General features: G+C 44.6%; 1 protein-coding gene and 1 pseudogene across 2 annotated transcripts in view; one reads left to right on the forward strand and one right to left on the reverse strand.

Annotated features, from left to right (window-relative positions):
• Positions 1–702: 702 nt before the first annotated feature.
• CSPG5 (chondroitin sulfate proteoglycan 5) overlaps positions 703–25830 on the reverse strand; it is a 53022-nt gene continuing 27894 nt past the window's right edge. Inside the window, exon 5 of one of the 2 annotated variants that reach the window (XM_023248321.2) lies at positions 703–1095. In XM_023248321.2, coding sequence (XP_023104089.1) covers positions 1032–1095 — 64 coding nt within the window. In that variant the 3' untranslated portion in view covers positions 703–1031. The remainder of the gene's footprint in view (positions 1096–25830) is intronic. The other variant, XM_023248323.2, reaches the window with a different exon arrangement.
• LOC123381266 lies at positions 13483–15481 on the forward strand (annotated as a pseudogene).

Consider the following 25830-nt stretch of genomic DNA (forward strand, 5'->3'; position numbering starts at 1 on the left):
AATCCCAAGGAGGCTCCATGTTGTCAGCACAGCTCCCGATGCAGGGCTGGAACCCACGAGCCATAAGATCATGACCTGAGTCGAAATCGCGTTGGACACTTAACTGACTCAGCCACCCAGGCGCCCCTGGCTTTCCTTCTTTTACCGAGTGTTAGTAGGTGTTTTGAAAACATGTTTCTTGGTTTGTTGTATGCCCTTAGGTCAATTTTCAGAGACTTAACATTTTTTTTTAATGTTTATTTATTTTTGAGAGAGAGAGAGAGAGACAGAATGCAAACAGGGGGAGGGGCAGAGAGAGAGAGGGAGACACAGAATCTGAAGCAGACTCCAGGCTCTGAACTGTCAGCACAGAGCCCGACGCGGGGCTGGAACTCACCGACTACAAGATCATTACCTGAGCTGAAGTCAGACACATAACCGGCTGAATCACCCAGGTGTCCCTCCAGAGACTTTATAATTGTCACCAGCTGGACTGGGGAAGGGGACTGCAGAGCTCCTCATACTGTCAAGCCAGAAGTGGACCTCTAGGGGACTGTTGAAGGTATCATTACTATTTTGCTTGGATGTTACAAGATATCAAATCACTAGGTGACCATCATCAGCATTGAAGTAACATTTCTACTTTCTGCAGCGCTTTCCTATAAAAAGAGCAGAAATTGTGAGGGGCAGCATGGGGTATTCCCTCCGCACCCCCCCCCCACTTCGTTCCCCCGTTGCTGAGGCTAAGTTCTGGGTGGGTGCTCCTGAGGCGGTAGCTCCCTTAGTCAGCTCAGGTCCCTCTTACGTGAGAGGCTGTAGATGGCTTCAGTACCACTGAGAACACTGGGGCCCTCGCGTCCTCACCCGGGCTCATAAAGTGGAGACGAGCTGGGAAGAGTTGAAGCTTCTTCCCTCCAGTTCCTGGAGCAGGGGGTCATTCAGAGACGGAGGGGCCCTGTCCCTAAGATTGTCCTGAGCTGGAGCTCAGAGATTTTGCCTGGGGCGAGGAGAAGGCAAAGGGAACTCCAAGTTTCTTCTCAAAGGAACTGACTTCATTTGCAGCAGAGTGTGGAGAAGTTCCAGCCTAAGGGCGCTCTCAAAACAAGGCAGGTTGTGCTGAAAAGCAATTATGCGAGATTCATTAGAGATAGAAGTTAAATGGTAGGTTGGCTAGTTTACCAGACAGAACTGGGGAAAGATATCGCCAAGAAGAGCTATCCTGGGGTCAGAACAAATCTCAAACATGGCCCTTAAGAGATGTTCCTTCTGGGGTGCCTGGGTGGCTCAGTCAGTTGAGAATCTGACTCTTGGTTTCAGCTTGGGTCATGATTTCACGGTTCATGAGTTTAAGCCCGGCGTTGGGCTCTGTGCTGGGGGTGCAGAGCCTGCTTGGGATTCTTTCTCTCCCCTCACCCCACTCTGACCCTCCTGTGCTCATTCTCTCTCTAAATAAATAGACTTAAAAAAAAAGAGGGGGCGTGTGTCTGGGTGGCTCAATTGGCTGAGTGACTGACTTCAGCTCAGGTCATGATCTCATGGTTTATGAGTTCGAGCCCTGCATTTGGGCTCTGTGCTGACAGCTCAGAGCCTGGAGCCTGCTTCAGATTCTGTGTCTCCCTTTCTCCCTGCCCTTCCCGCACTCACGCTCTGTCTCTGTCTTTCTCTCTCAAAAATAAACATTTTATAAAAAAAAAAAAAAAAGAGAGAGAGAGAGATTCCTTCAAAGGAGCCCTATCTTAACTAGATCAGTTTGTGGATCAGTTTATGCCCCAAGGCATACTGTTGAAAACATTGATGGGGGGGGGGTGTGAAACAGGTGATGGGGATTAAGGAGTGCACTTGTGATGAGCACTGGGTGACGTATGAAATCGCGTGTGTGTGTTTTTTTAAGTAAACTCTGCACTCAACATGGGGCTCAAACTGACGGCCCCAAGATTAAGAGTCACATGCTCCACCAACGGAGCCAGCCCAGGCGCCCCAGATGGCTCACTTTTTAACAACACTGAATAATATTCCATTACCGGATGTACCACAATTTATGTATCCTTCACCTGCTGAAGGACATCTTGGTCGCTTTCAAGTTTTGGCAATTATAAATAAAGCTGCTATAAACATCCCATGCAGGTTTTTGTGTGAACATGTTTTCAATTCCTCTGGGCAAATACCAAGGAGGGAAACTGCTGGACTATATAGTAAGAGTACGGTTAGCTTTGTCAGAAACTGCCAAACTGTCTTCCAAAGTGCCTATACCATTTTGCGTTCCCACCAACAAAGGATGAGAATTAATGGCATTATTTTAAATTTCGTTGACAGTTCGTTGTACTGAAATACAACTAATTTTTGCATATTGATCTTGTATCTTTCAACCTTACTAAACTCATTTATTAGCTCTAATAGTTGTGTGTGTATGTTCCTTAGGATTTTCTACATACAAGTTCATGCCATCTATAAATATAATTTTGCTTCTTCCTTTTCCAATCTGGATGCTTTTTATATTATTCCCTTGCCAATTACCCTGGCTTGAACTTCCAGTACAAGGCAACATGGAGACTCACATTTCCAGCCCACACCTCTCTCCAGGCGTCTCACTGACATCTGTACATGGACACCTAATAGGCACCTCCCACCAACTCATGATCATCTCCTCAAACCTGCTTCTCCCCCAGTCTCCCCCAGTTCTGACCTTCTGGTGTTGAAGTCAAGTTCCCCTCCATTCCTCACTTTCTCTCATCCCCACATGGGATCCATCAACAACACCTGGTGCCTTGGCCTCCAAAAGATGGCCAGCTCTACAACCACCAGCCCGCTCTGAACCTCCAGAACCACGTGCTTGGATCAGTGCAGTAGGCTCCTAACCAGTCCTCCTGCTCCTGCCCTTGCCTCAGCCTCAGCCTAAGTGCAGTGACCCTTTTAAAACTGAGTTAGACCATAGCACCCCTCTGCTATAAATCCCTCTATGGATCCCATCACATTCTGAGAAAAGCTGGGGTCCTTGCAGTGACCTCACTGCCTAGGTTACATTTCTGACCTCACCTCTTCTACCAGCCTCCCCATCACTCACCCCTCGGTGCCCTATTGGACTTCTTGCTGGTTCTTGAACACCCCAGGTAGTTACCTCCAACTGTTGTTGGTTCCCTTTGCCTAGAATGCTCTTCCCTCAGTTATAAGATCTGCACTTGGTTGCCCCTTGCCTCCTTCAGGCTTCCATGCAAATGCTGTCTTCTCGGGCAGATGATATCTCTCCCATATCAGTATAAATCCCATTCCACATGATCTTCTTACAACATGATAATGACACTCCTTTAGGGGTAGGGTGGATGATGTCTGTGTTTCCTTCCCTTGGACCCCGACAGAGTTCTGTAATTGCCTTGACCAAGGTGATGGCAGAAGTGACCCTGATTTCCAAAGCTGGAAATCTCTCCCACTCACATGCTTCTAGAGCCCTGACTGCAACATGAGATGCTCTGGGGGAGAGAGCAAGTGAAGAGAGCACAGAGAGACAGAGAGAGATGTGGCTATCTGGGTCCCACCCAGACCAGGCACCAGACATGTGAGTGAAGGAGCCCTCAAGGTGATGGTCCTGGCTCACACACCCTCTGACTGCAACCTCATGAGACACCCCGAGTCAGAACTACCGGCTCTCAAATTCCTGACCCATAGAACCCAAGAGGGATGGTAAGTGATGCTGGTGCATAAGCCACTTGTTTGGGATGATTTCTTACACAGCCATAGAAACTTGATTTTTCTACCTGGCGCTTACCACTACCTGACATATCATATATTTTAATTACTCAGTGTCTCCCAAGGGCAGGGATTTTCGCCTGTCGGCTTCATTGCCGTACCACCAGTGCCTAGATCCAGGCTTTGTACATAGTAGGTGGTCAATATTTGTTGAATAGAATGAATGACTATACCTAGAAAAATGACCAACAATGTACACAGGAATCATGATGCTAGTTTAGATGGTGGTTACCTCCAGGAAGCAAATATCAGGGGCCTTCATCATATGTGGTTTCTTCTCGAAAGAAAACAAGCAAATATGGCAAGATGCTTACACTTGATTAAAAAGTGAATTTGCCACATTATATTCTATCCTTTCCATGACAAAACATTTTTTATAAAACTAAGACTTGTACATAAATGTTCATAACAGCTTCTTTTGTAACAGAAAGTGGGGACAGACCAAATGCCCATCAGGTGGTGAACAGATAAACTGTGCCGTATTCTCAGCAATAAGAACAAAATACTGATACAGTCAACACCCAAAACGATTATGCTGAGAGAAAGAAATCCTATCCAACAGAGTATACACTGAATGATTCCATTTATAAGCAATTCTAGAGCAGGCAAGACTGACCAGTGCTGGGAAGACATCACCTCAGTGCCTTTCTGGAGGGCAAGGCCCGACTTCCAGACAAGGCCAGGCAGCCTCTTTGTCTCACATTCCTTCTTCTAGTCCCAGCTCGGGCCTTCCCTCACCAGGTGACCCTGAGCAAGTCATGGCCTCTCTCTGGGCCACAGTTTCCCCCATGTACATTTCAGTGGAGGCTGGAATGGGTGTCTGATGCTTCCTCCCATCCTGACATTCCAGGATTCTCTGATTCCCTTGCAAGCCATGGCCACCTCGGGAAATCCCTTGAGCCAGCCTGCAGGTGGCTTGGGCCTCCCAGGCAGGGTGAGGAGCTCTCCCTCGGGGTCTGGAGCCCCAGCCTCAGGCAGACCTGGATGGGGCTGGATGCCAGGCACCGACCTTGAGTGGGCTGGGGCTTCCCTCACTCCTGCAAAGCACAGGGCTCGGAGGGTGAGAGATCTGGCAATGCCCCCTCAGCTTTTGTTCCTGTCTCTAGGGCTGTGCAAGCCAATGAAAATGCAGCCCTGAGAATAAAAGCCCCTTGTCCAGAGTCCTGAGCCCTAATCCTCTTACACGTCAGCAGCGGAAAGCCGGAGCCGGTGGCAGAAGGGCCGCTCTGATTTCCCTGCCAGCCGTCCCCCGTCCCACACTCTGGTGCCAGCCCCGTCGCATCGCACAGTCTGGCATCCCGGGCCAAGGAACTGCACAGCTGAATGTAATCACCACTCAGGTCTCTGATGATGGAGCCATTAGACTGTGCTCTGGCCGGGACGGGCCAGCCCAAGAGAGTCGGAGCATCCACCGGCCCCAGGATCTACAGAGCCCCAACTTTGCCCAGTGTGGCCTGTCCCAAGGGTCTGCCTCCCTCCCCTGGGGGCCCAGACTGTTCCTCAAGCGATAAAGTCGGGGGGACTTGATTGGATAGTCACAGGGTCTATCTGAGCCCACCCACCCCTTCAGGAAGCACAATTGGAGCCCCTGTCATAGGAGTAGAGGGACAGACACCTCCAACCAGCCAAGAAGTGCCACAGCAACAGTGTGGCCATGGGCAGGTGCGTCCAACCTGCCCAACCCCAAGGAGGCTGGGCAAGATTTTGCGAACTTTGAAGAGAGAAGAGGAGGTGGACAGGTCACTGGGACCAGGCTGGGAGAAGAGGGGACAGGCCCATTCTTAGGGCGTGGGGAGAGTAGCTGGCAATGGCCACACAGACACTGTAAAATGTAACCTGTGCTGGAGGCCTGGGCACCTGCAATGGGCGACACTTACCCCAGGGAGGCAGGGCTTCAGGAAGCCAGGGGACAACCTGGGCATCGGCTTTACTTGAATATTTAGTTGGGGGAGAAGTGAAGAATTTTTTTTTTAATTTTTAATGTTTATTTATTTTTGAGAGAGAGAGAGAGAGAGAGAGAGAGAGACAGAGCATGAGTGGGGAAGGGGCAGAGAGAGAGGGAGACACAGAATCCGAAGCAGGCTGCAGGCTCTGAGCTGTCTGCACAGAGCCCAATGAGGGGATTGAACTCACAGACTATGAGTTCATGATCTGAGCCAAAGTTGGAAGCTTAACCAACTGAGCCACCTAGGCGCCCCGAGAAGTTAAGAATTTAATGTATAAGTGCTACAATAGTCAATCCTTTAAAATTAAAATAAACAGGGGCGCCTGGGTGGCTCAGTCGGTTGAGCGTCCGACTTTGGCTCAGGTCATGATCTCACAGTTCGTGAGTTCGAGCCCCATGTTGGGCTCTGTGCTGACAGCTCAGAGCCTGGAGCCTACTTCGGATTCTGTGTCTGCCTCTCACTCTGCCCCTACCCCACTCACTCTGTCTCTCTCTCTCTCAAAAATAAATACACATTAAAAACAAAAATTAAAATTAAAATAAACAGAACCATGAAGTCAAACGCAAATTTCATGTGAATTTTAAAGATGAAATAAAGAGACTTTAAAAAAAAAAATGTGTGGGGCGCCTGGGTGGCTCAGTTGGTTAAGCGTCCGGCTTCGGCTCAGGTCACGATCTCGCGGTCCGTGAGTTCGAGCCCTGCGTCAGGCTCTGGGCTGATGGCTCGGAGCCTGGAGCCTGCTTCCAATTCTGTGTCTCCCTCTCTCTCTGCCTCTCCCCCGTTCATGCTCTGTCTCTTCCTGTCTCAAAAATAAATAAACATTAAAAAAAAAAATGTGTGTTTGTAGAGATACTTCAGACTCTGCTAGCAGACCCAGGGCCCTGAGCAGGGTGGGACATAACTTAGGTCTACACTTGGACAGACCCTCTTGCCCACCAAGGCCATCAGGCCAACACTTCCACCCGTAAGGTGCAGCTGGGAGAGATGCATGTCCATGGGCAGGTATTTGAATGTGCCCTGGTAAGGGAAGGATCAGAACGCTGTGTGTCCCGGGAACCTGGTTGGAAGGAAGGCCCCTCAACGTACTTCAGGCCCGTGGGCGGGAAGAACTGGCAACTGAGTCCATGGCAGGGAGGAGACTGTGCAGCAACCCAGGAGAAGGGCCGAGCCAGGAATGGTGATGTCCTGGGATAGAAGGCAGAGTGCAAGTAGGGGGCAGGCAAGGTCACACACCCCGACGTGCAGAGGTGCGGGTTGTAGACCCCGGCCTGCTGCTGCGCCTATGTTCCTCTGCGGCAGACGGGGGAGAGGGGAGCAGCCCGGGACAGGATTGCAGTGGGGCCCGGAGGTTCAGCCTTGCCCAGTCCCAGAGCTGATGCATGCCAGAGGTGGGGTTCTCTGGCACTTGGGAGCCAGGCATGGGCCCAACAACATGGGTGCCCCCAGCCTCCACAGGAAAGGCCCCAGGCAACGGAGCCCCCAGCACACTGTGGACTGCCTCTCCTCCATTCTTTTTTTTTTTTTTCCAATGTTTATTCATTTTTGAGAAAGAGAGAGAGGGAGAGCATGAGCAGGGGAGGGGCAGATTGAGAGGAAGACGCAGAATCCGAAGCAGGCAGGCTTCAGGCTCTGAGCTGTCAGCACAGAGCCCAACACGGGGCTCAAACCCACGAACTGTGAGATCATGACCTGAGCCGAAGTCGGATGCCCAACAAACTGAGCCACCCAGGTGCCCCTGCCTCTCCTCCATTCTAATCATGCTTCACCCGCACCACTCCCTGGACCTGTTCAAGTCGAGGTCATCCGGGATACCTACGTGGCTCACCCACGGCCAGGTCTCACTGCTCCCCACCTCATGGAGCTTCAGCAGCCCTTCACGTGGCCCATCACGCCCTGACACGGGTTCTTCAGCTCATTTGCCTGCCTGTCCAGCTACTCCCCCCACTGTTCCTTCTCAATTTCCTTTGCAGCTCCCTCCTCTTTCCCCAGGACTCTGAGCCCACAGTGGCTTACATTTCTGGTTTTCGAACAATTGCTGCAGGTGTTGAGGGCTCTCTGCTGGGTGTGGACAAAAGAACAGCCCCTTCCTTTCTACCACATCTCACAGCCCTGATCCCCTGCTGGGAACCCCTCCTGCTTGACCCCCCTATTGCAAAGGATCTTAGTGTGGTCCCCAAATCTGCGGCTGAGAGCTGAAAGGTTCCGATAGCTCTCTGAAGATTTCTCACTGTACTTCACACTTGTCATACACTTGTCACCCCTGCTGCTCCATTCAGTAATTCCTTCATGACTCCTTTAACCCCCAAGGATTCACCTCTCCTGGGCCCTCGGGAAACACAAGGAGGAAGACAGCTGTTTCACTGAGAAACCAGAAAATAAGTACTGTGCCTATAGATTTTTTTTAATGCAAATTTCAAAATAACTTTCCCTAGAGGATTAATAAGAACATAAAGATATTTGAATGAATATATAAGAAGGTTAAGGGATTAAAAAATGCTGGTCTGAAAAAAAAAAACCTGTAGAAATATACTACCAAATTTTTTATGTCCCTCTTTCTGTATACTTGGTTAAAAAAGTAAAATACATTAAGCAATCATCTTGGGATGAGTGACATTATTGTAATTGTGTACTTGAGAATAATGTGCCTTCGGTAAGGTTTTTTTTCTTTTTCGTTCTTTTTTAAGTAGGCTCTGGGCCCAACGTGGGGCTCAAAGTCACGACCCTGAGATCAAGAGTTGCATGCTCTACTGACTAAGCCAGCCAGACATCCCAGTTGAGGTTTCTTAAGAAAAAATACACAGTTGAAAGAAAGATAAAGCACATTTGGTAAACCCAATAAACATTAAAAGAAGTGGAGGGGGGGAGAAGAAAGAAAGATCCGTCTGGTGTGATGTCTCTCTCGTTGGCCGTGTGTCCCCATCCTCGATTAACTTCACTGAGCCTCACGTTCCTTCTTTTGAAGAACAGAGAAAGGGATGCCTACAACATGTCTGAGGGCTGTCATGAGAATCAGGTGAAGTAATGCTCTTGAGCGCCTCGTCTGGTACCTGGCTTCAGAGCAGCTCTTAGTAAGCATACTAATCATAATTCAGTAAAGCCCAAGGAATTGAGGGTTACGGTGAAGGAATATCACGGTCATTCAAGGGCTGAGCAGCAACCTTCTAAATTTCCCCCATCAAGCCTGCTGTCACCTACATGTTCCTGTCTGTATCGCGCCAGAGGAGCCCAGATGTGGTGCAGGCCCAATGGCAGCCTCCGCTGACCCCACGGGGAGGCCTGGAGCTAAAATGGGTCATCAGGATTGTCTGGCATTGGGCCAAGGTGGCCAGGGGTTTTGCCCCCAGCTGGATCAGTTGTTGGATGTGGGGGGGCCACCGTGAGAAGGGGGTGACCTCGAGCAGCTGACCAAGGTCCTTCCTGGGGGAGCGTCTGGGTGGTGGCACTCAGACACAGGACGTGGGTGGGCACAGAGGTGGAGGTGCTGGAAGGACCATCAGGGCGAGGTTATGTGGAGGGAGGGCTGAAACGACAGAAACGGGGAAGATGACCTGGAAGCTTGGCCTGTGGGTGGACCCTGAGCCAGCTGGAGCTCTGGGAGTTGGGGGCTATGAACCCTGTTACATCCTGAAGCTCGGAACCATGCAACCTGCTGCCTACAGCTCCGCTGATGGGCTTACAAAGTCCGCCAGGAAGGAGAGCTTGTGTGGGAGCTTCACAGTTCACGAAGCGCCGTTCACACTCCCCATTGGCCATCCCCACCGCCGTCATTAGCTGGCTTTCAACGCCACTAACCCTACACCCCGGAACTGATGTAGCCAGAGAGGAGTTGATAGCAGGGGAAAAGCCAGGCCCCAGCCTGAACGATGACTTATGAAGGGCTTGGTTGGGGGTGTCCTGGTGGCACATTCAGCAAACACAAGGGTGGCGAAGATATGGGCAGTTAGAGCTTACATATTTCTAGAGGACACAACTAACTGTAGGGCTCAGAATAAGCTTACCAGGTTAGAAATACGAAACTTGGTTTTGACAAAGGCCAAGTCCAGCTCACAGGTCCCCAAACCCAACTGAAGAGTTAGAGCAGTCACGTTCCTCAGGAAAATGACCTCAGGGACTGCATGGGTATCAGTTCAGGACGACCCAACAGAGGCATGCACGGTGCGGGCATGGGTATAAGGCAAGTTGTCAAGGTCCTCAGACCCAAGCAAGAAGAGTCCTCAGGGTCAAGGGACATGCCTGCTCAGAATCCATACTCTCCTCTTCTAGGCCGCACTCGGTACCCGGAACCACAGAATCTCTTGCCCAAATGGCCCTGAGCCTGCTTCCTTAGCCCTCTCCCTGAGGGATGGGGTCAGAGAGGCTGAGAGGTATAGACAGAGCTGGAACATGGGGATTCAGGTGTCCTTATGCGTGTTCCTGGTGTGTCTTGCATTGAAGGTGGAGACAGGCCTAGGAGGGAAGGGGACCAGGCCGCAGGACTGCTGTCCCAGCTCCATCACACTCTGGGGCAGAACTCCAAGTTCAAGAATCCTACATGCAAGCTTAGCCTTCCAAGACATTAGGAGGGTACGAAGATCAAGTAGCAGAGCTTATTGAACGGTTAGTGTGAATCGTAACTTGTAAACTTTCAGACATGGATCTGCATTTGTACTTCAGGTCTGGCCCTGTGAGTGCTGGGGTGAACCTGGGCAAGTGTCCCCTCTGGGTTCACACCTAGAGTACAGAGACCCCCAGACCCACCCAGGATTTCCTGAGAAGAGCACCCAGGAAACCAGGGGGCCAGGAGAGCCATCATATGAGGGATGTCTGAAGGGATTAAGACATTCACCTGGAAGAAGAGAAGGTTCAGGAACAGAATTCTGGCTGTCCTTGAGTCCTGAAAAGACCATCAAGGCAACAAAGAGACTTCCTGATTCATTCCAAGTGAACAGAGAATGAAATGAGAACCAGGAGGTGACATGGACAGAGGGGCCAGAGGGCTCAATAGAAAATGACCCGTTTAGGGATGCCTGGCTGGCTTAGTCGGTAGAGCATCCAACTCTTGATCTCAGGGTTGTAAGTTCAAGCCCTACATTGGGCATGGAGCCTACTTAAAAAAAAATGACTCTTGTAACAAGAAGGTGTGGAAGGTGGCAGAAGAGGAAAAATGGACTGTGGAGGGAAGTCATGAGAGCCTTCTTGCTGATCTTGAAGGATTTTTCTAGAGGTGATTTAGGCTACAGAGAGGTGACCAGGACCAGCTGATAATTAAGCTCTTCCCTGACCTGAGTCTGACTGATGAGTGGCACCTTGCAAGTCGCTCACAGACGAGGCCTCCCCTGGTCCCACCATCAAACATCTGAAAACTCTTTCCATGTTCCAGGAAGTATAAATTTTGAGGTATAGAGCAGAGACGTCACAGCAGTACCTGGCAAGCCAGCTTGGCCCACCACACTTCAGAGGGGACCTGCCATCTACTTTTGTTGGCCATGATCTCATCTGGTTTTGGGGGGCTTGGCAGGGTCTCTGGGGAGTGTGACAATTCTCACATGAACACATCTGCATGGATACCAGAGCAGAGTCCTGTGCCTGGTGCTTGGCAGGGCCTGGGTGGCCACAGGAGCCGAAGGGAGGTCTTTTTTCTTGTGGGAACTCATTCCAGTTGCCAGCAGAGTGAGGAACAGAGCTGTGTCACTTGGCTTTCTGGTGGTTATTCCTGGCAACCTTCCTCGGCCTTGTCATGGCCTTGGGCAGGGACCCAGTCTACCCCAGGGTTTCCATTTCTCCGTTTGTAGAACAAGGGTGAACTTCTGCCCTGGCTGGCCACAGAGCCGGCCAGACCAGGAAGCATGCTGTCCTCCTTGAGAGGCTGAAGTGGCAGCCAGGGTAAAGACAAGTGAGAAGCGGGACCTGCCGCCTCCCAAGAGAGGCCCAATTAGGGCAGTGAGCAGTTCCCACCGGAGTCTCTGGCCAACCCTCAAAGCAGGCCGCGTGGGCAGGCAGCAGCGGGCTGTGTGATTAATGATGGCAGCTTGGGCCGCCCACTGGGCCTGGCCTCAGGAACTTCAAATGAGCACATGTAGTGCCAAGGGGGAAGCAGGCCAGCTCCGTTCCTTCTGCAGGGAAGGGATGAGAAGGAGCCAGCACAAGAGCACCCAGCAACAACAAGGCAATGCCAAACAAAGGGCCATGCTTTTGAGGCCTACTGGGACCTCTGCACAAGCCTCCCCTGGGGACCCCAGAGATGGGGCGTCATCAGGGATCCAGAGATGGGTTCACTCTACAGGCCCCAATGAATACACCCTGAGGAAGGCTCAGTCCTCTTCCTGGCCCAAGGCTGTGGATGTAAATAAGAAACTGCCCTGTTCTCAGGGAACTAGAGTCTACAGTTCATTCATTCATTCATCCATCCATCCATCCATTCAATCATTCATACATCCATCCAATCATTCATTCATCCATGCAATAAAGACTTCCACCTACCTGCAGTGTCCTGGAACCACAGTTGTGAACAAGACAGGATCTCTGCTCTCAAGAAACTACTGCTATTCCATGTAAGTCAGACAGAAAACAAGTACCCAATAATGAAAACCCAGAGAGGCAACGGTGGGTATGAGCATTAACTCTAGGGTCAGAAATCCTAGGTTCAAATCCCAGTTCTAGCTCCACCTTCTGACCAAGAGGAAGCTATTTAAAACTTCTTTGCCTCAGCTTTCTTCTCTGGAAAGTGGGGATAATAAAAGCATCTATCGTATGGCATAGTTACAAGGATTAAAAGAGTTAATATTTGTAAAGTACTTCAAACTGTAAATGGCATATAGTAAATACTGTACAAATATTTGTTAAAAAATAAAAATAGTGCCCAATAGTGAAAAGTATTATGAGGACCTTAATGGGGAGGGTGTGTGTGGAGGGAAGCATATTAGAAAAGGGAAAAGTTGAAATGCTTTTGGCTTCCAGAAACCTGAAGACAGAACAGCTCCAGAACTGGCCAGTTCTTATGTGCAGTGATATCTCTGAAGAACCAGGCACTCTCCATTTCTCTGTGTTGCTATCTTTAGCCTTGCCCTCAGGCTAGTGCCCTCACAGTCTGAAGGTGGCTGTTGCAGTGCCAGGCATTACAGGCAGGCATGACATTTACTAAAGAGATCATCATTTCCTGGCAGTAGGAAATTTTTCCCAGAATTCCTCCAGCAAGCTTCTCTCATTTACCAGGGCAGCATCTCATGCTCAAGCTTAAAACCAATCAATGGCATGGTGACAGAGATCACCCTGATTGGCTTGCCAATCAGGACCTACCCTGAAACATGGGGTCTCTCAGAAGAGGCATAATGATGAAGGCTGTTAGGAATGTGATACCTTACGGATAGACAGTCAACAAATTATGCAATAGACTGTAAGGCAAGGCTTCATTGAGAATATCCACCCATGGGGTGCCAGTTGGCTCAGTTGTTGAGCATCTGACTCTTGGTTTCAGTTCATTTCTTGACCTCAGGGTCATGCGTTCAAGCCTTGCATTGGGCTCCATGCTGGGCATGAATCTTACTTTAAACAAACAAACAAAAAAGCAAAACAAAGAAAAAAAATCCACCTGAGTGGGGATCTGAATAATGAGGAAGAGTCAACCTTACATCTACGTAAGGGGAAAAGAGCCTGGGCAGACAGAATAGCAAGTACAAAAAGACTCTGAGGTGAAAATGAGCTTGCAACTCAGGGAAAGAAAGACCAGAGTGACTCAGGAATGGATTGAACAAAGGGACACAGTGTAAAATCATAGCGATAGTGTCTTTAGAAATTGCAAATATATGGAGAGAATTTTAAAATATTAACTGTAGCATATATGTCGAGGGAGGAACAAGTGAGTTAGCCTCCTAAGGTTTTTGCATTGTCTGGGAGAAGGGTAATAACAATACTAGTATCAGACTTTGAAAAGAAAGTAATGTGTACTGCAATTTTGAGAGCTGTGCTATCCAACATGGTAGCCACTAGCCACATATGGGTGTTTAAAATCAAGCAAGGTAAAACTAAAAGACAATTTCAAATTCAGTTCCTCAGTTCTGTTAGCCACATTTCAAATGTTCAATAGCCACTTGTAGCTAGTAGTGGCTACTACATTGGACAGCATAAATGTAGAACATTTCCAGTGATCACAGGATGGAAAATTGGTCAGAACTGTTCTAGAGAAACCATTAAATAAACAGAAAAAGAGTTAATAGGGGCGCCTGGATGGCTCAGTCGGTTGAGTGTCCGACTTCGGCGCAGATCACGATCTCACAGTTGGTGAATTCAAACCCCATATTGGTCTCTCTGCTGTCAGTGCAGAGCCTGCTTCAGATCCCTTTCTCTCTACCTCTTCCCCGCTCATGCGTGCTCTCTCTCTCTCTCTCTCTCTCTCGCTCTCTCGCTCTCTCACTCTCTCAAAAATAAACACAAAGAAAAGGAGTTACTAACTTTCAAATTGATAGAGGCAAAACATGCAATGATAAAAATAATCATTTCATTTTGTAAACTAGGCAAATGGTAAACAAGACGACTTTGAAGCTCCAACTCAACACAACACATGAATTTTCAAAGGAGATTGTTTAAAAAGATCTTGCTGGGGGCACCTGGCTGGCTTAGCCAGAGGAGCATGTGACTCTTGACCTCAGGGTTGTGAGTTCAACCCCACGTTGGGCACAGAGTTTATTAAAAAAAAGAAAGAAAGAAAAATATTTTGTCAGGTAGTAGATAAAAGTGTAGAGTGTTTTGATGCAAAAAATTAAAAAGTAAGAAAATCTAAAAGATGAAAAAAAGAAAAAGAGGAACAGAGAATAAAGATAAAGTTCAGAGTAAGGTGGGAGACTTAAATCTATCAGAAATTGTAATATAAATGGACTAAATCTTTCAGTTAAAATTTTTCCAGCGCGCGTGTGGGAGGGGGCGAGTGGGGAACGATTGCCAGGGAGATCCGAGGCGAGGCTTGCGCACCCTCCCCCGCCCTGGCCCCCAGCGCCCACCCAGTGGGCCCGGCTCAGCCGTGATCAAGGCGATCCTCATCTTCAACAACCACGGGAAGCCGCGGCTCTCCAAGTTCTACCAGCCCCTACACTGAAGATACACAACAGCAAATCATCAGGGAGACATTCCATTTGGTATCTAAGAGAGATGAAAATGTTTGTAATTTCCTAGAAGGAGGATTGTTAATTGGAAGATCTGACAGCAAACTGATTGATAGACATGATGCAACATTATATTTTGTCTTCTGTGTGGATTCTTCAGAACGTGAAGTTGGCATTTTAGATCTAATTCAAGTATTTGTGGAAACGTTAGACAATGTTTTGAAAATGTCTGAACCGGATTTAATTTTCCATGTGGACAAGGTTCACGATACTCTTGCAGAAATGGTGATGGGGGACAGGGGGGCGCCTGGGTGGCTCAGTCGCTTAAGCATCTGACTTCAGCTCAGGTCATGATCTCACGGTCCGTGAGTTCGAGCCCCGCGTCGGGCTCTGTGCTAACAGCTCAGAGCCTGGAGCCTGTTTCAGATTCTGTCTCCCTCTCTCTCTGACCCTCCCCCATTCATGCTGTGTCTCTCCCTGTCTCAAAAATAAATAAAAATTAAAAAAAAATTAAAAAAAAAGAAATGGTGATGGGGGGAATGGTGTTGGAGATCAACATGAATGAGACTGTGACACAAATTGACACGTAAACTGGAGAAATCTGAGGCTGGCTTAGCGGGAGCTCCAGCCTGTGCTGTATCAGCTGTAAAGAATATGAATCTTCTTGAGATCCCAAGAAATATTAACATTGGTGACATCAGTATAAAAGTGCCAAACCTGCCCTCTTTTAAATAAAAAAAAAAAAAATTAAAAAGGCCACTCCCATGGAAAATCCAGGGGGGAAAGTCATCTAAGTTTACTATGCAGTTGTTTACCAAAACTAGAGGAGGAGAGTATTAACCTTTGCTCTTGGATTGAAGTCAAGGTACTACGGAGAAGTTGTGTAAAATTGGTATGGAAGTTCAATGTTGCTCTTCCTGTTCGGTGATTTTGAAGAAATGGAGTAGTTCCAGTGTGACATTTTGTTTTCCATTCTAAGCTGCATTCCTGTGCCCACCTAAGGCATGCCTCTATGTATTGGCTACTACAGTATTTCAAAAAGTGTGTGAGACATTTCTTTCAACTATGTACCATCCAAAATGTTGGTGTTTTGTATGGATCACAAGTGCAGCATTCCATAGTTCTTTCTGTTATTTGTCACAGTTGTTATTTAAAGAACCAAGTATGGGGGCGCCTGGGTGGCTCAGTCGGTTAAGCGTCCGACTTCGGCTCAGGCCATGATCTCGCAGTTTGTGAGTTCGAGCCCCGCGTCAGGCTCTGTGCTGACAGCTCAGAGCCTGGAGCCTGCTTCCGATTCTGTGTCTCCCTCTCTCTCTGCCCCTCCCCCGCTCATGCTCTGTCTCAGAAATAAATAAACATTAAAAAAAAAAAAAAAGAACCAAGTATGTATTGCAGGAAAACATTGTGACCTTTTTCTCTTAGTTTAAATAAACTCCAAGGTAACTGAACTTCTAAAGCAAAAAAAAAAAAAAAAAAGAATTCCAAACTGGTAAAACCATCCATATCCTATTTGTAAGATAAATATCTAAAACAAAAGGATACAGGGGTACCTGGGTGGCTCAGTCAGTTAAGTGTCAGACCTCTGGTCAGGTCATGATCTCATGGTTTATGAGTTTGAGACCCACACTGGGCTCCTCACTGACAGTGTGGAGCCTGCTTGGGAGTCTCTCTCTCTCTCTCTCTCTCTCTCTCTCTCTCTACCACTCTCTTTCTCTCTCTTGTCCTTTTCCCTCTCTTCCTTCTCCCTCTATCTCTTGCCCACCCTCAAAATAAATAGGTTTTTAAAAAAAGTTAGAAAAGGATACAGGATGTTGAAAGTTAAAAAAAAAAAAAAAAAGGCAAATATACACTTTGTAAAGCACTGACCAAAGGAAAAGTGATGTAACTATGGTACCATCGGATCAGACAAAATGGCCAAAGTCATTACAACAGACATAGACAGTCACCCCATAATGCTATAAAGGTCCAATTCACTAGGATATAATCATTTTAAATCAGTATGCATTCTGTAACACAGCCTTGTGTTTTGTAAAACAAAATTTGATATAACTATAAGAAGAAATAGATAAATCCGTGATCACGATAGGAAATTTTTAACCCATTTCTCACAGTCAATAGAAAAACCAGACCAAAAACCATTAAGATACAGAAAATGTAAGTAACATTACCATAACCTAGTTGTCGTACCTAGAACACTAAACTCCATGCTGCAGATAATTCTTCATGCATCCAGAGAATGACAAAATATGACCATATGTGATCAGTAAAGCACATGCCAGCAAATTTTAAAGGATTTCAATTATATAGAATATGTTCTTTAATTACAACACAGTTTTGTTAGAATTCAGTAATAACTACAAAATCAGGCAACTCCTACAGGTTTAGAAAGAAGGAAACATAATTCTGAGAAGCAAAGGGTCAATGGAAGAAACTGGATAACAAAAATACTACATATCAAGACTAGTGCAGCCACAATGGGATTCCACCTCACACTTACTAAAATGACCACACTCCACAAGACCGATGATAACAAGTATTGTTTCGTGTGTGAAGAGATTGGAACCCATAGAAACTGCTAGTAGAAATGTAAAATGGTGCAGTCACCTTGGAAAACAGTCTGGCAGTTCTTCAAAAGGTTAAGCATGGAATTACTATATGACTCAACAATTTGACTCCTTTGTATCTACTTAAGAGACGTGAAAACATATGTCCACACAAAAAACTTAGACACAAATGTTCATAATAGCACATTCATAATAGCCAAAAAGTGGAAAAAACTCAAACACCTGTCAACCAATTAATGGATAAATAAAATGTGATATATCCCTACAATGGAATAGTATGTGGTCATAAAAAGAGTGAAAAACTGGAACATGCCACAACATGGGTGGAGCTTGAAGGCATTACGCTAAACGAAAGAAGTCACTCACAAAAAGAACGTATACTGTATGATTCCATTTATATGAAATATCTAGAAAAGCAAATCCATAGAGACAGAAAATCAATGCATGGTTGCAAGGGACTATGGGGGGGGGGTGGTTAGAAAAGGGAAATAGGTATGGGTTGTCTTTTTGGGGTAATAGATATGTTCTAAAATTGAGGTGATGGTTCACAACTCTGAATACACCAAACACATTGCATTGTATACTCTTGATGGGTAAATTGTATGGCATAGGAATTATATCTCAGTGAAGCTGTTACAAAGAAAAATTGAGAAAAGGAAAGAAAGTGGAATAATATAAAATGTTTAATTAAACAAAAGGCAGGAAAAGATGGGAAGAGAAAAATAGGAACCAAAAACAAAGGCAACTAATAGAAAACAATAACGAAGTGGTAACTATTAATCCAAGTCTATCAATAGTCGCTTTGAATGACAATGCCCAAAATACACCAATTAAAATAGAATATCAGAACGGATCAAAAAACAAGACTCAAGTATAGGTTGCCTATAAGAAACCTACTTTATTTTTTTATTTTTTAGAGAGAGAGAGAGAGAGAAGAGAGAACGTGCATGCAAGTGGGGTGGTGGGGAGAATGTAGGCTCCATGCCCAGAGCAGAGCCCCACGCTGGGCTCAATCTCAGATCATGTGTGACCTGAGCTGAAATCAAGAGTTGGACACTTAATTGACTGAGCCATCCAAGCGCCCCCAAACAATACACTTCTAAATAATGCATGAGTTGAAGAAGAAATCTCAACAGAAATTTAAACACATTTTAAACTAAGTGAAAATTAAAACGTAACATTAAAATTTATGGATGCAGTGAAAGTAGTGCTTACAGGGAAATTTACACCATTAAATGCATACATATTAGAGAAGAAGAAAAATCTAAAATCAATCATCTAAGTATCTACCTTAGGAAACTAGAAAAAGAAGAGCAAATTAAATTCAAAGTGAGCAGAAGAAAATACATAAGAATTAGAACAGAAACCAGTGAAATGGAAAACAGGAAAGCAACAGAAAAAAATTAATTAAACCAAAAGCTGGAACTTTTAGAATACCAATAAAATCATAAGCCTCTAGTGAAGTTAACTAAGAAAAAAAAGAAGAAACAAGTTACTGATATCAGAAATGAAAGAGAGAACATCACTGCAGATCCCTTGGAAATGAAAAGGATAATAAAGGAATACTATGCACAACTCTGTGCTCACAAATCTGATAATCTGAAACGATCTTTTTATGTTTATTTATTTCTGAGACAGAGAGAGACAGAGCATGAATAGGGGAGGGGTATAGAGAGAAGGAGACGTAGAATCCGAAGCAGGCTCCAGGCTCTGAGCTGTCAGCACAGAGCTGGACACAGGGCCCGAACTCACAGACCGTGAGAGCATGACCTGAGCTGAAGTCGGTCGCTCAACCAACTGAGCCACCCAGGCGTCCCACAAATCTGATAATCTGGATGAAATGGACCAGTTCCTTGAAAGACAGAATCTGCCAAAATTCACATGAGAAGAAATAGATGACCTGAATTGACCAATATCTATTAAAGAAATTGAGTGAATAATTGATAACCTTCCAAAACAGAAAGCATCAGGCCCAGATGCAATCACTGATGAATACTACCAAACATTTAAGGAAGAAATGGTACCAATTCTCTACAATTTTTTTATTTAATTTATTTTTAGAGAGAGAGAGAGAGCATGAGCAGGACAGAGAGAGGGGGAGTGAATCTCAAGCAGGCTCCGTACTGTCAGAGCAGAGCCTGATGTGGGGCTCAATCCCATGAACCGCTAGTTTATGACCTGACCCAAAATCAAGAGTTGGATGCTTAACTGACTGAGCCACCCAGGCGCTCCTCTCCACAATTTCTTTCAGAGGCTAGAAACAGAGGGAATACTTCCTAACTCATTCTATGAGGCCAGCATCGTCCCAATACCAAACCCAGATACAGATATTACAAGAAAAGAAAACTACAGACCAAGATCTCTCAGGAACATACGTGCAAATATCTTTAACAAAAATTTGCAAATCGAATCCAACAATGTATAAAAGAATTATATGCACCATGACCAAGTAGTATTCATTCCAGGTATGCAAGGCTGGTTCCACATTTGAAAATCAATTAATGTAATGCATCACATCAACAGACTAAGAAAGAAAAACCATATGATCATATCAATAGATGGAGAGAGAGGGAGACGGAGGACCTGAAGTGGGCTCTGAGCTGACAGCACAGAGCCTGAAGTGGGGCTCGAACTCACAAATTTTGAGATCCTGACCTGATATGTTAAGTCAGACACTTAAACAACTGAGCCACCCAGGCACCTCTCCTATTTTTTTAAAAAAAGTTTATTTATTTTGAGAGGGGGGGGCTAGGGGCAGAGAGAGAGAGAGAGAGAGAGAGAGAGAGAAAGAGAGAATCCCAAGCAGGCTTTGCACTGTTCAGTGCAGAGCCCGATGCCGGGCTTGATCTCATGAACCATGAGATCATGACCTAAGCAGAAATCAAGAGTTGGCCACTTAACCAACTGAGCTGCCCCGGCACCCCTGTACCACCCTATCTTAATGCCTAGTTTGCCACTTTGTATTAACTTTTGTTTGTTTGTTTCAAGTTTTTATTTAAATTCCAGTTAGTTAACATATAGTGTAATATTAGTTTTAGGAGTAGAATTTAGTGATTCATCACTTACATATAACACCCAGTACTTATCACAAGTGCTCTCCTTAATACCGATCACCCATTTAACCTATCCCTCTGCCCACCTTTCCTCTGGCAACCCTCAGTTTGTTCTTATAGTTAAGAGTCTCTTTATGGTTTGCCTCTCTCTCTCTTTTTTAAATTAAAAAAATTTTCCTCTATGTTCATCTGTCTTGTTTCTTAAATTCCACATGAGTGAAATCAAATGGTGTTTGTCTTTCTCTGACTGACTTATTTTCCAATGATTGTTTTTTAAATTCTTTTTTAATGTTTATTTATTTGTTTTGAGAGAGAGAGAGAGAGAGAGAGAGAGAGAGCAAGTGCAAAGCACGAGAGGAAGAGGGGCAGAGAGAAAGGGAGAGAGATAATCCCAAGCAGGCTCAATGCTCAGCACGGAGCCCAACTCAGGGCTCAGTCTTACAAATATGAGATCATGATCTGAGACAAAATCAAGAGTCAGATGCTTAACTGCCTGAGCAACCCAGGCATCCCTCCAATTACTATTCTTGATAAAAACTCTCAGAAAACTACAAAGAACTTTCTTGACTGGATAAAAGTTATCTACAAAAATCCTACAGCTAACTTTTTACTTAAATATAAGACATTTGAAGCTTTTCCACTAAAATCAGGAACAAGGCAAGGCTATCCCCTCTCACCACTCCTTTTCAACGTCATACTGGAAGTCCTTGCTAATGCAATAAGGCAAGAAAAGTTAATAAAAGGTATACAGATTGAGAAGGAAGATATAAAACTGATTTTGTTTGCAGATGATGTGATTGTCTATGTAGAAAATCTGACGGAATCAACAAAAACATTTTAAAACTAATAAACTATTTTAGCAAGCTTGCAGAATAAAAGGTTAATGTACAAAAGTCAGTTGCTTTCCTATATACTAACAATGAACAAGTGGAATTTGAAATTAAAAACATCATACTATTGGGGTGCCTAGTTTGTCAGTTGGTTAAACATCCAACTCAATTTTGGCTCAAGTCATGATCTCATGGTTTGTGAGATGAGTCCCTCACTGGGCCCTGTGTTGATGGTACAGAGCCTACTTGGGATTCTCTCTCTTCCTCTCTCTCTCTGCCTCTCCCCCACTCGCATGCAGTCTCTCTCAAAAATAAATAAATAAAAATTAAAACAAAAAACAAAACAAAAAACCATAATACTATTTATATTAGCACCCCCAAAAATGATATACTTAGGTATATATATATATATATATATATATATATATATATATATATATAACAAAATACATACAATATCTATATGAGAAAAACTATAAAATTCTGGTGAATAAAATCAAAGAAAAACTAAATAAATATGGAGATAGTCCATGCTCATGGATAGGAAGACTCCATATTGTCAAGATGTCAGTTTTTCTCAGCTTGATTTACAGATTCAGTGTAATCCCACCGAGTTATTTTATGGACCAACATTCATGATTCCAAAGTTTGTATGGGTAGGCAAAAGTCCCAGGATAGTTGACACTATATTGCTGGAGAATTACAAAGTTAAAGAATAGATGCTACTCAACTTCAAGAATTACTGTAAAGCTACAGTAATAAGACAGTGAGATAATGGCAAAATAACAGATAAATAGATCAATGGAACAGAAAAGAGAACCCAGAAATAGACCCACACAAATATAATCAACTGATCTTTGAAAAAGGAGCAAAGGCAATACAAGAGAGAAAAGATAATCTCTTCAACAAGTGGTACTGGAAAAACTGGACATCCACATTCAGAAAAAATAAAGAATCTAGACATAGATCTTATATGCTTTATAAAAATTAACTCAAAATGGGTCATAAACTAAAATGTAAAGCAAAACTATAAAGCTCCAAGAAGACAACATAAGTGAAAACCTTGATTACCTTGGGTATGGTGATGCCTTTTTAGATACCACACTAAAGACATGATCTCCTAAAGAAATAACTGATAAGCTGGATTTCACCGAAATGAAAAACTTGTGGTCTGCAGTAGACAAGACCAAGAGAATTAGAAAACAAGCCACAGACTGGGAGAAACTATTTGCAAAACACACATATGATAGGGGCGCCTGGGCGGCTCAGTTGGTAAAATGTCCAACTTTGGCTCGGGTCATGATCTCACAGTTTGTGGGTTTGAGCCCCGCATCAGACTCTGCTGACAGCTCAGAGCTTGGAGCCTGCTTCAGAGTCTGTGTCTCCCTCTCTCTCTGCCCCTCCCCTGCTTGTCCTCTCTCTCTCTCAAAAATAAATAAACATTTTTTAAAAAGACACATATGGTAAAAGACTGTTACCCAAAATATATAAAGAACTCTTAAAACTCAAAAATATGGGTTGGGAGTTGGGGGAGTTAAAAAAAAAACTCAACAATAATTTTTAAATACCCGATTAAATGGGGCACCTGGCTGACTCAGAGAGTGGAGTGTGTGACTTTTGATATCAGGGTCGTGAGTTTGAGCCCCACCTTGGGTGTAGAGATTACTTAAAAATGAAATCTTTTATAAGGAAGATGTGGTATATATACAATGGAGTATTACTCGGCAATCAAAAAGAATGAAATCTTGGCATTTGCAACAAGGTGGATGGAACTAGAGGGTATTATGCTAAGTGAACTTAGTCAGTCAGAGAAAGACAAATATCATATGACTTCACTCATGTGGAATTTAAGATACAAAACAGATGAACATAAGGGAAGAAAGCAAAAATAATATAAAAACAGGGAGGGAACAAAACATAAGAGACTCTTAAACATAGAAAACAAACTAAGGGTTGCTGGAGAGGTTCTGGGTGGGAGCATGGGCCAAGTGGGCAAGGGGCAGTAAGGAGGACACTTGTTGGGATGAGCACTGTGTGTTATATGTAGGGGATGAATCATTGGATTCTACTCCTGAAATCATTATTGCACTATATGCTAATCAACTGGGATGTAAATTAAAAAAAATAAAATCTTTAAATAAATAAAAAAATAAAAATCTTATTAAAAAATGGACCAAGGGGCCCCTGGGTGGCTCAGTCAGTTGGGTGTCTGATTTCGGCTTAGGTCACGATCTCACACTTTGTGGGTTCAAGCCCCACATCCGGCTCTGTGCTGACAGCTCAGAGCCTGGAGCCTGCTTCTGATTCTGTGTCTCCCTGTCTTCTCTGCCCCTCCCTCACTAGCACTCTGTCTCTCAAGAATAAATTAAAAAATGTTAATTATTTTTAAATGGACCAAAAATCTTAACAGACACCTCACTAAAGATGTACAGATGGCAAATAAGCATGTGGCCCATATCACATGCCATCAGGGAAATGTGAATTAAAACAATGAGATGCCAGTACACACCTATTAGAATGGCCAAAAGCCAAAGCAGTGATAATGCCAAATATTGACAAAGATGCGGAACAACAGGAACTGTTTATATGTTGCTGGTAGGAATGCAAAATGGTATAGTCACTTTGAAGACAGCTTGGCAGTTTCTTTCCTTCTCTCTCTCTCTCTCTCTTTTTTTTTTTTATGGAAGTTTCTTACAAAACTAAACATACTCTTACCAGCAATTGAGCAATAACACTCAGCAATAACACTTCTGGATATTTACCAAAGGAGTTGAAAACTTATGTCCACATAAAGCCCTATACAAAGTTGTTTATAGCAGCAGGAGGGGAGAGGAGCTGGAGGTTGAATCAGCCAATAATCAATGACTTAGTCAATCAGGACTCTGTAATAAAGTCTCCATAAAAACCCAAGAGAACAGCTTTTTGGTACTTTTCTGGAGAGCTTCCATACTTGGGGAACCAGGACACTTCCACATATCACCACACTGGGCTCCAAGCTGTACCGAGGACAGAAGCTCCTTTGTGTGGGACTTTGTCCAATGTATCTCTTCATCTGGCTATTGATCCATATCCCTTATCATAGCCTTTAATAAACTTGTAAATGTAAGTGTTTGCCTGAGTTCTGTGAGCCCTCTAGCAAACCAAACAAACCTAAGAAGGTCATAGGAACCTCCAATCTGTAGTGAATTGTCCAAAGCACAGGTAACAGTCTGAGGCTTGTGACTGGCATCTGAAGAGGAGGGTTGTGGGGCAGCCTTGTAGGACTAAACCCTTAACCAGTTGGATCTGATGTTATCCCCAGGTAGATACTATCAGAATTGAGTTGAATTCTTGGACACCCTGCTGGTGTCTGAGAATTGCTTAGTGTTCTATGTGAAGGCCCACCCCGATCCCTCCATTAGAATTGGGTCTTGGAACCCTAAAAGGCGACCCGATACAGTTTACAAGGCTGAAATAACCTTGATAACAAACACCTAACAAAAACTGTGCAAGAAAGGAAAGTTACAAGCCAATCTAACTCAGGAATGTGTATGTGAAATTTCTAAAAATATATGTTAGAACATATAGCCTAGCAACAAATTGAAAGGTTAATGCTTCCAACCAAGTTATAGTTACTCCAAACTTGCAAAATTAGATTGGCCTTTGAAAAAAATCAATGTAGTTTTATGTATTCAGAGGATAAAAGATGAAAATTACATGATTATCTCAATAGATACAGAAAAGCTTTTGATAAAAATTAACATCCAAAGTAAAAACTCTTAGCAAAATATGAATAGAAGGAAATGTCTTTAATTTTATAAACTATGTCTGCAAAAAGTCTACAGAAAACATTATTTTTAATGATGAAACGTTGAAGGCTTTCCCTTTGAGACTGGCAATGACACAAAGATGTTTACTTTTACCACATCTATTCACAACACACTGAAAGGTCCTGGATAATGCAATAAGCCAAGAAAGAGAATTAAAATGTATAAGGATTATATGGGGCACACGGTGACTCAGCTTGTTGAGTGCCTGACTCTTGATTTCAGCTCAGGTTATGATCTCACATTTCGTGGGATCAAGCCCCGCATCAGGATCTGCACTGATAGTGCTGAGCCTGCTTGGAATTCTCTCTCCCTCTCTCTGTCCCTCCCCTGCTCACTCTCTCTCTCTCTCTCTCAAAATAAATAAACAGTTTTTTATTTTTTTAATATTTTTTTAACGTTTATTTATTTTTGAGACAGAGAGAGACAGAGCATGAACAGGGGAGGATCAGAGAAAGAGGGAGACACAGAATCCGAAACAGGCTCCAGGCTCTGAGCTGTCAGCAAGAGCCCGATGCGGGGCTTGAACTCACGGACCGCGATATCATGACCCGAGCCGAAGTCGGCCACCCAACCGACTGAGCCACCCAGGCGCCCCAATAAACAGTTTTTTAAAAAGAGGGTTAGGTAAATGTCCATCAACTGATGAATGGATAAAGAAATTGTGGTTTATATACACAATGGAGTACTACATGGCAATGAGAAAGAATGAAATATGGCCCTTTGTAGCAACATGGATGGAACTGGAGAGTGTTATGCTAAGTGAAATAAGCCATACAGAGAAAGACAGATACCATATGTTTTTACTCTTAGGTGGATCCTGAGAAACTTAACAGA

The sequence above is a fragment of the Felis catus genome, chromosome A2 (genome assembly GCF_018350175.1).
Source record: "Felis catus isolate Fca126 chromosome A2, F.catus_Fca126_mat1.0, whole genome shotgun sequence".
Classification (NCBI taxonomy): Eukaryota; Metazoa; Chordata; class Mammalia; order Carnivora; family Felidae; genus Felis; species Felis catus.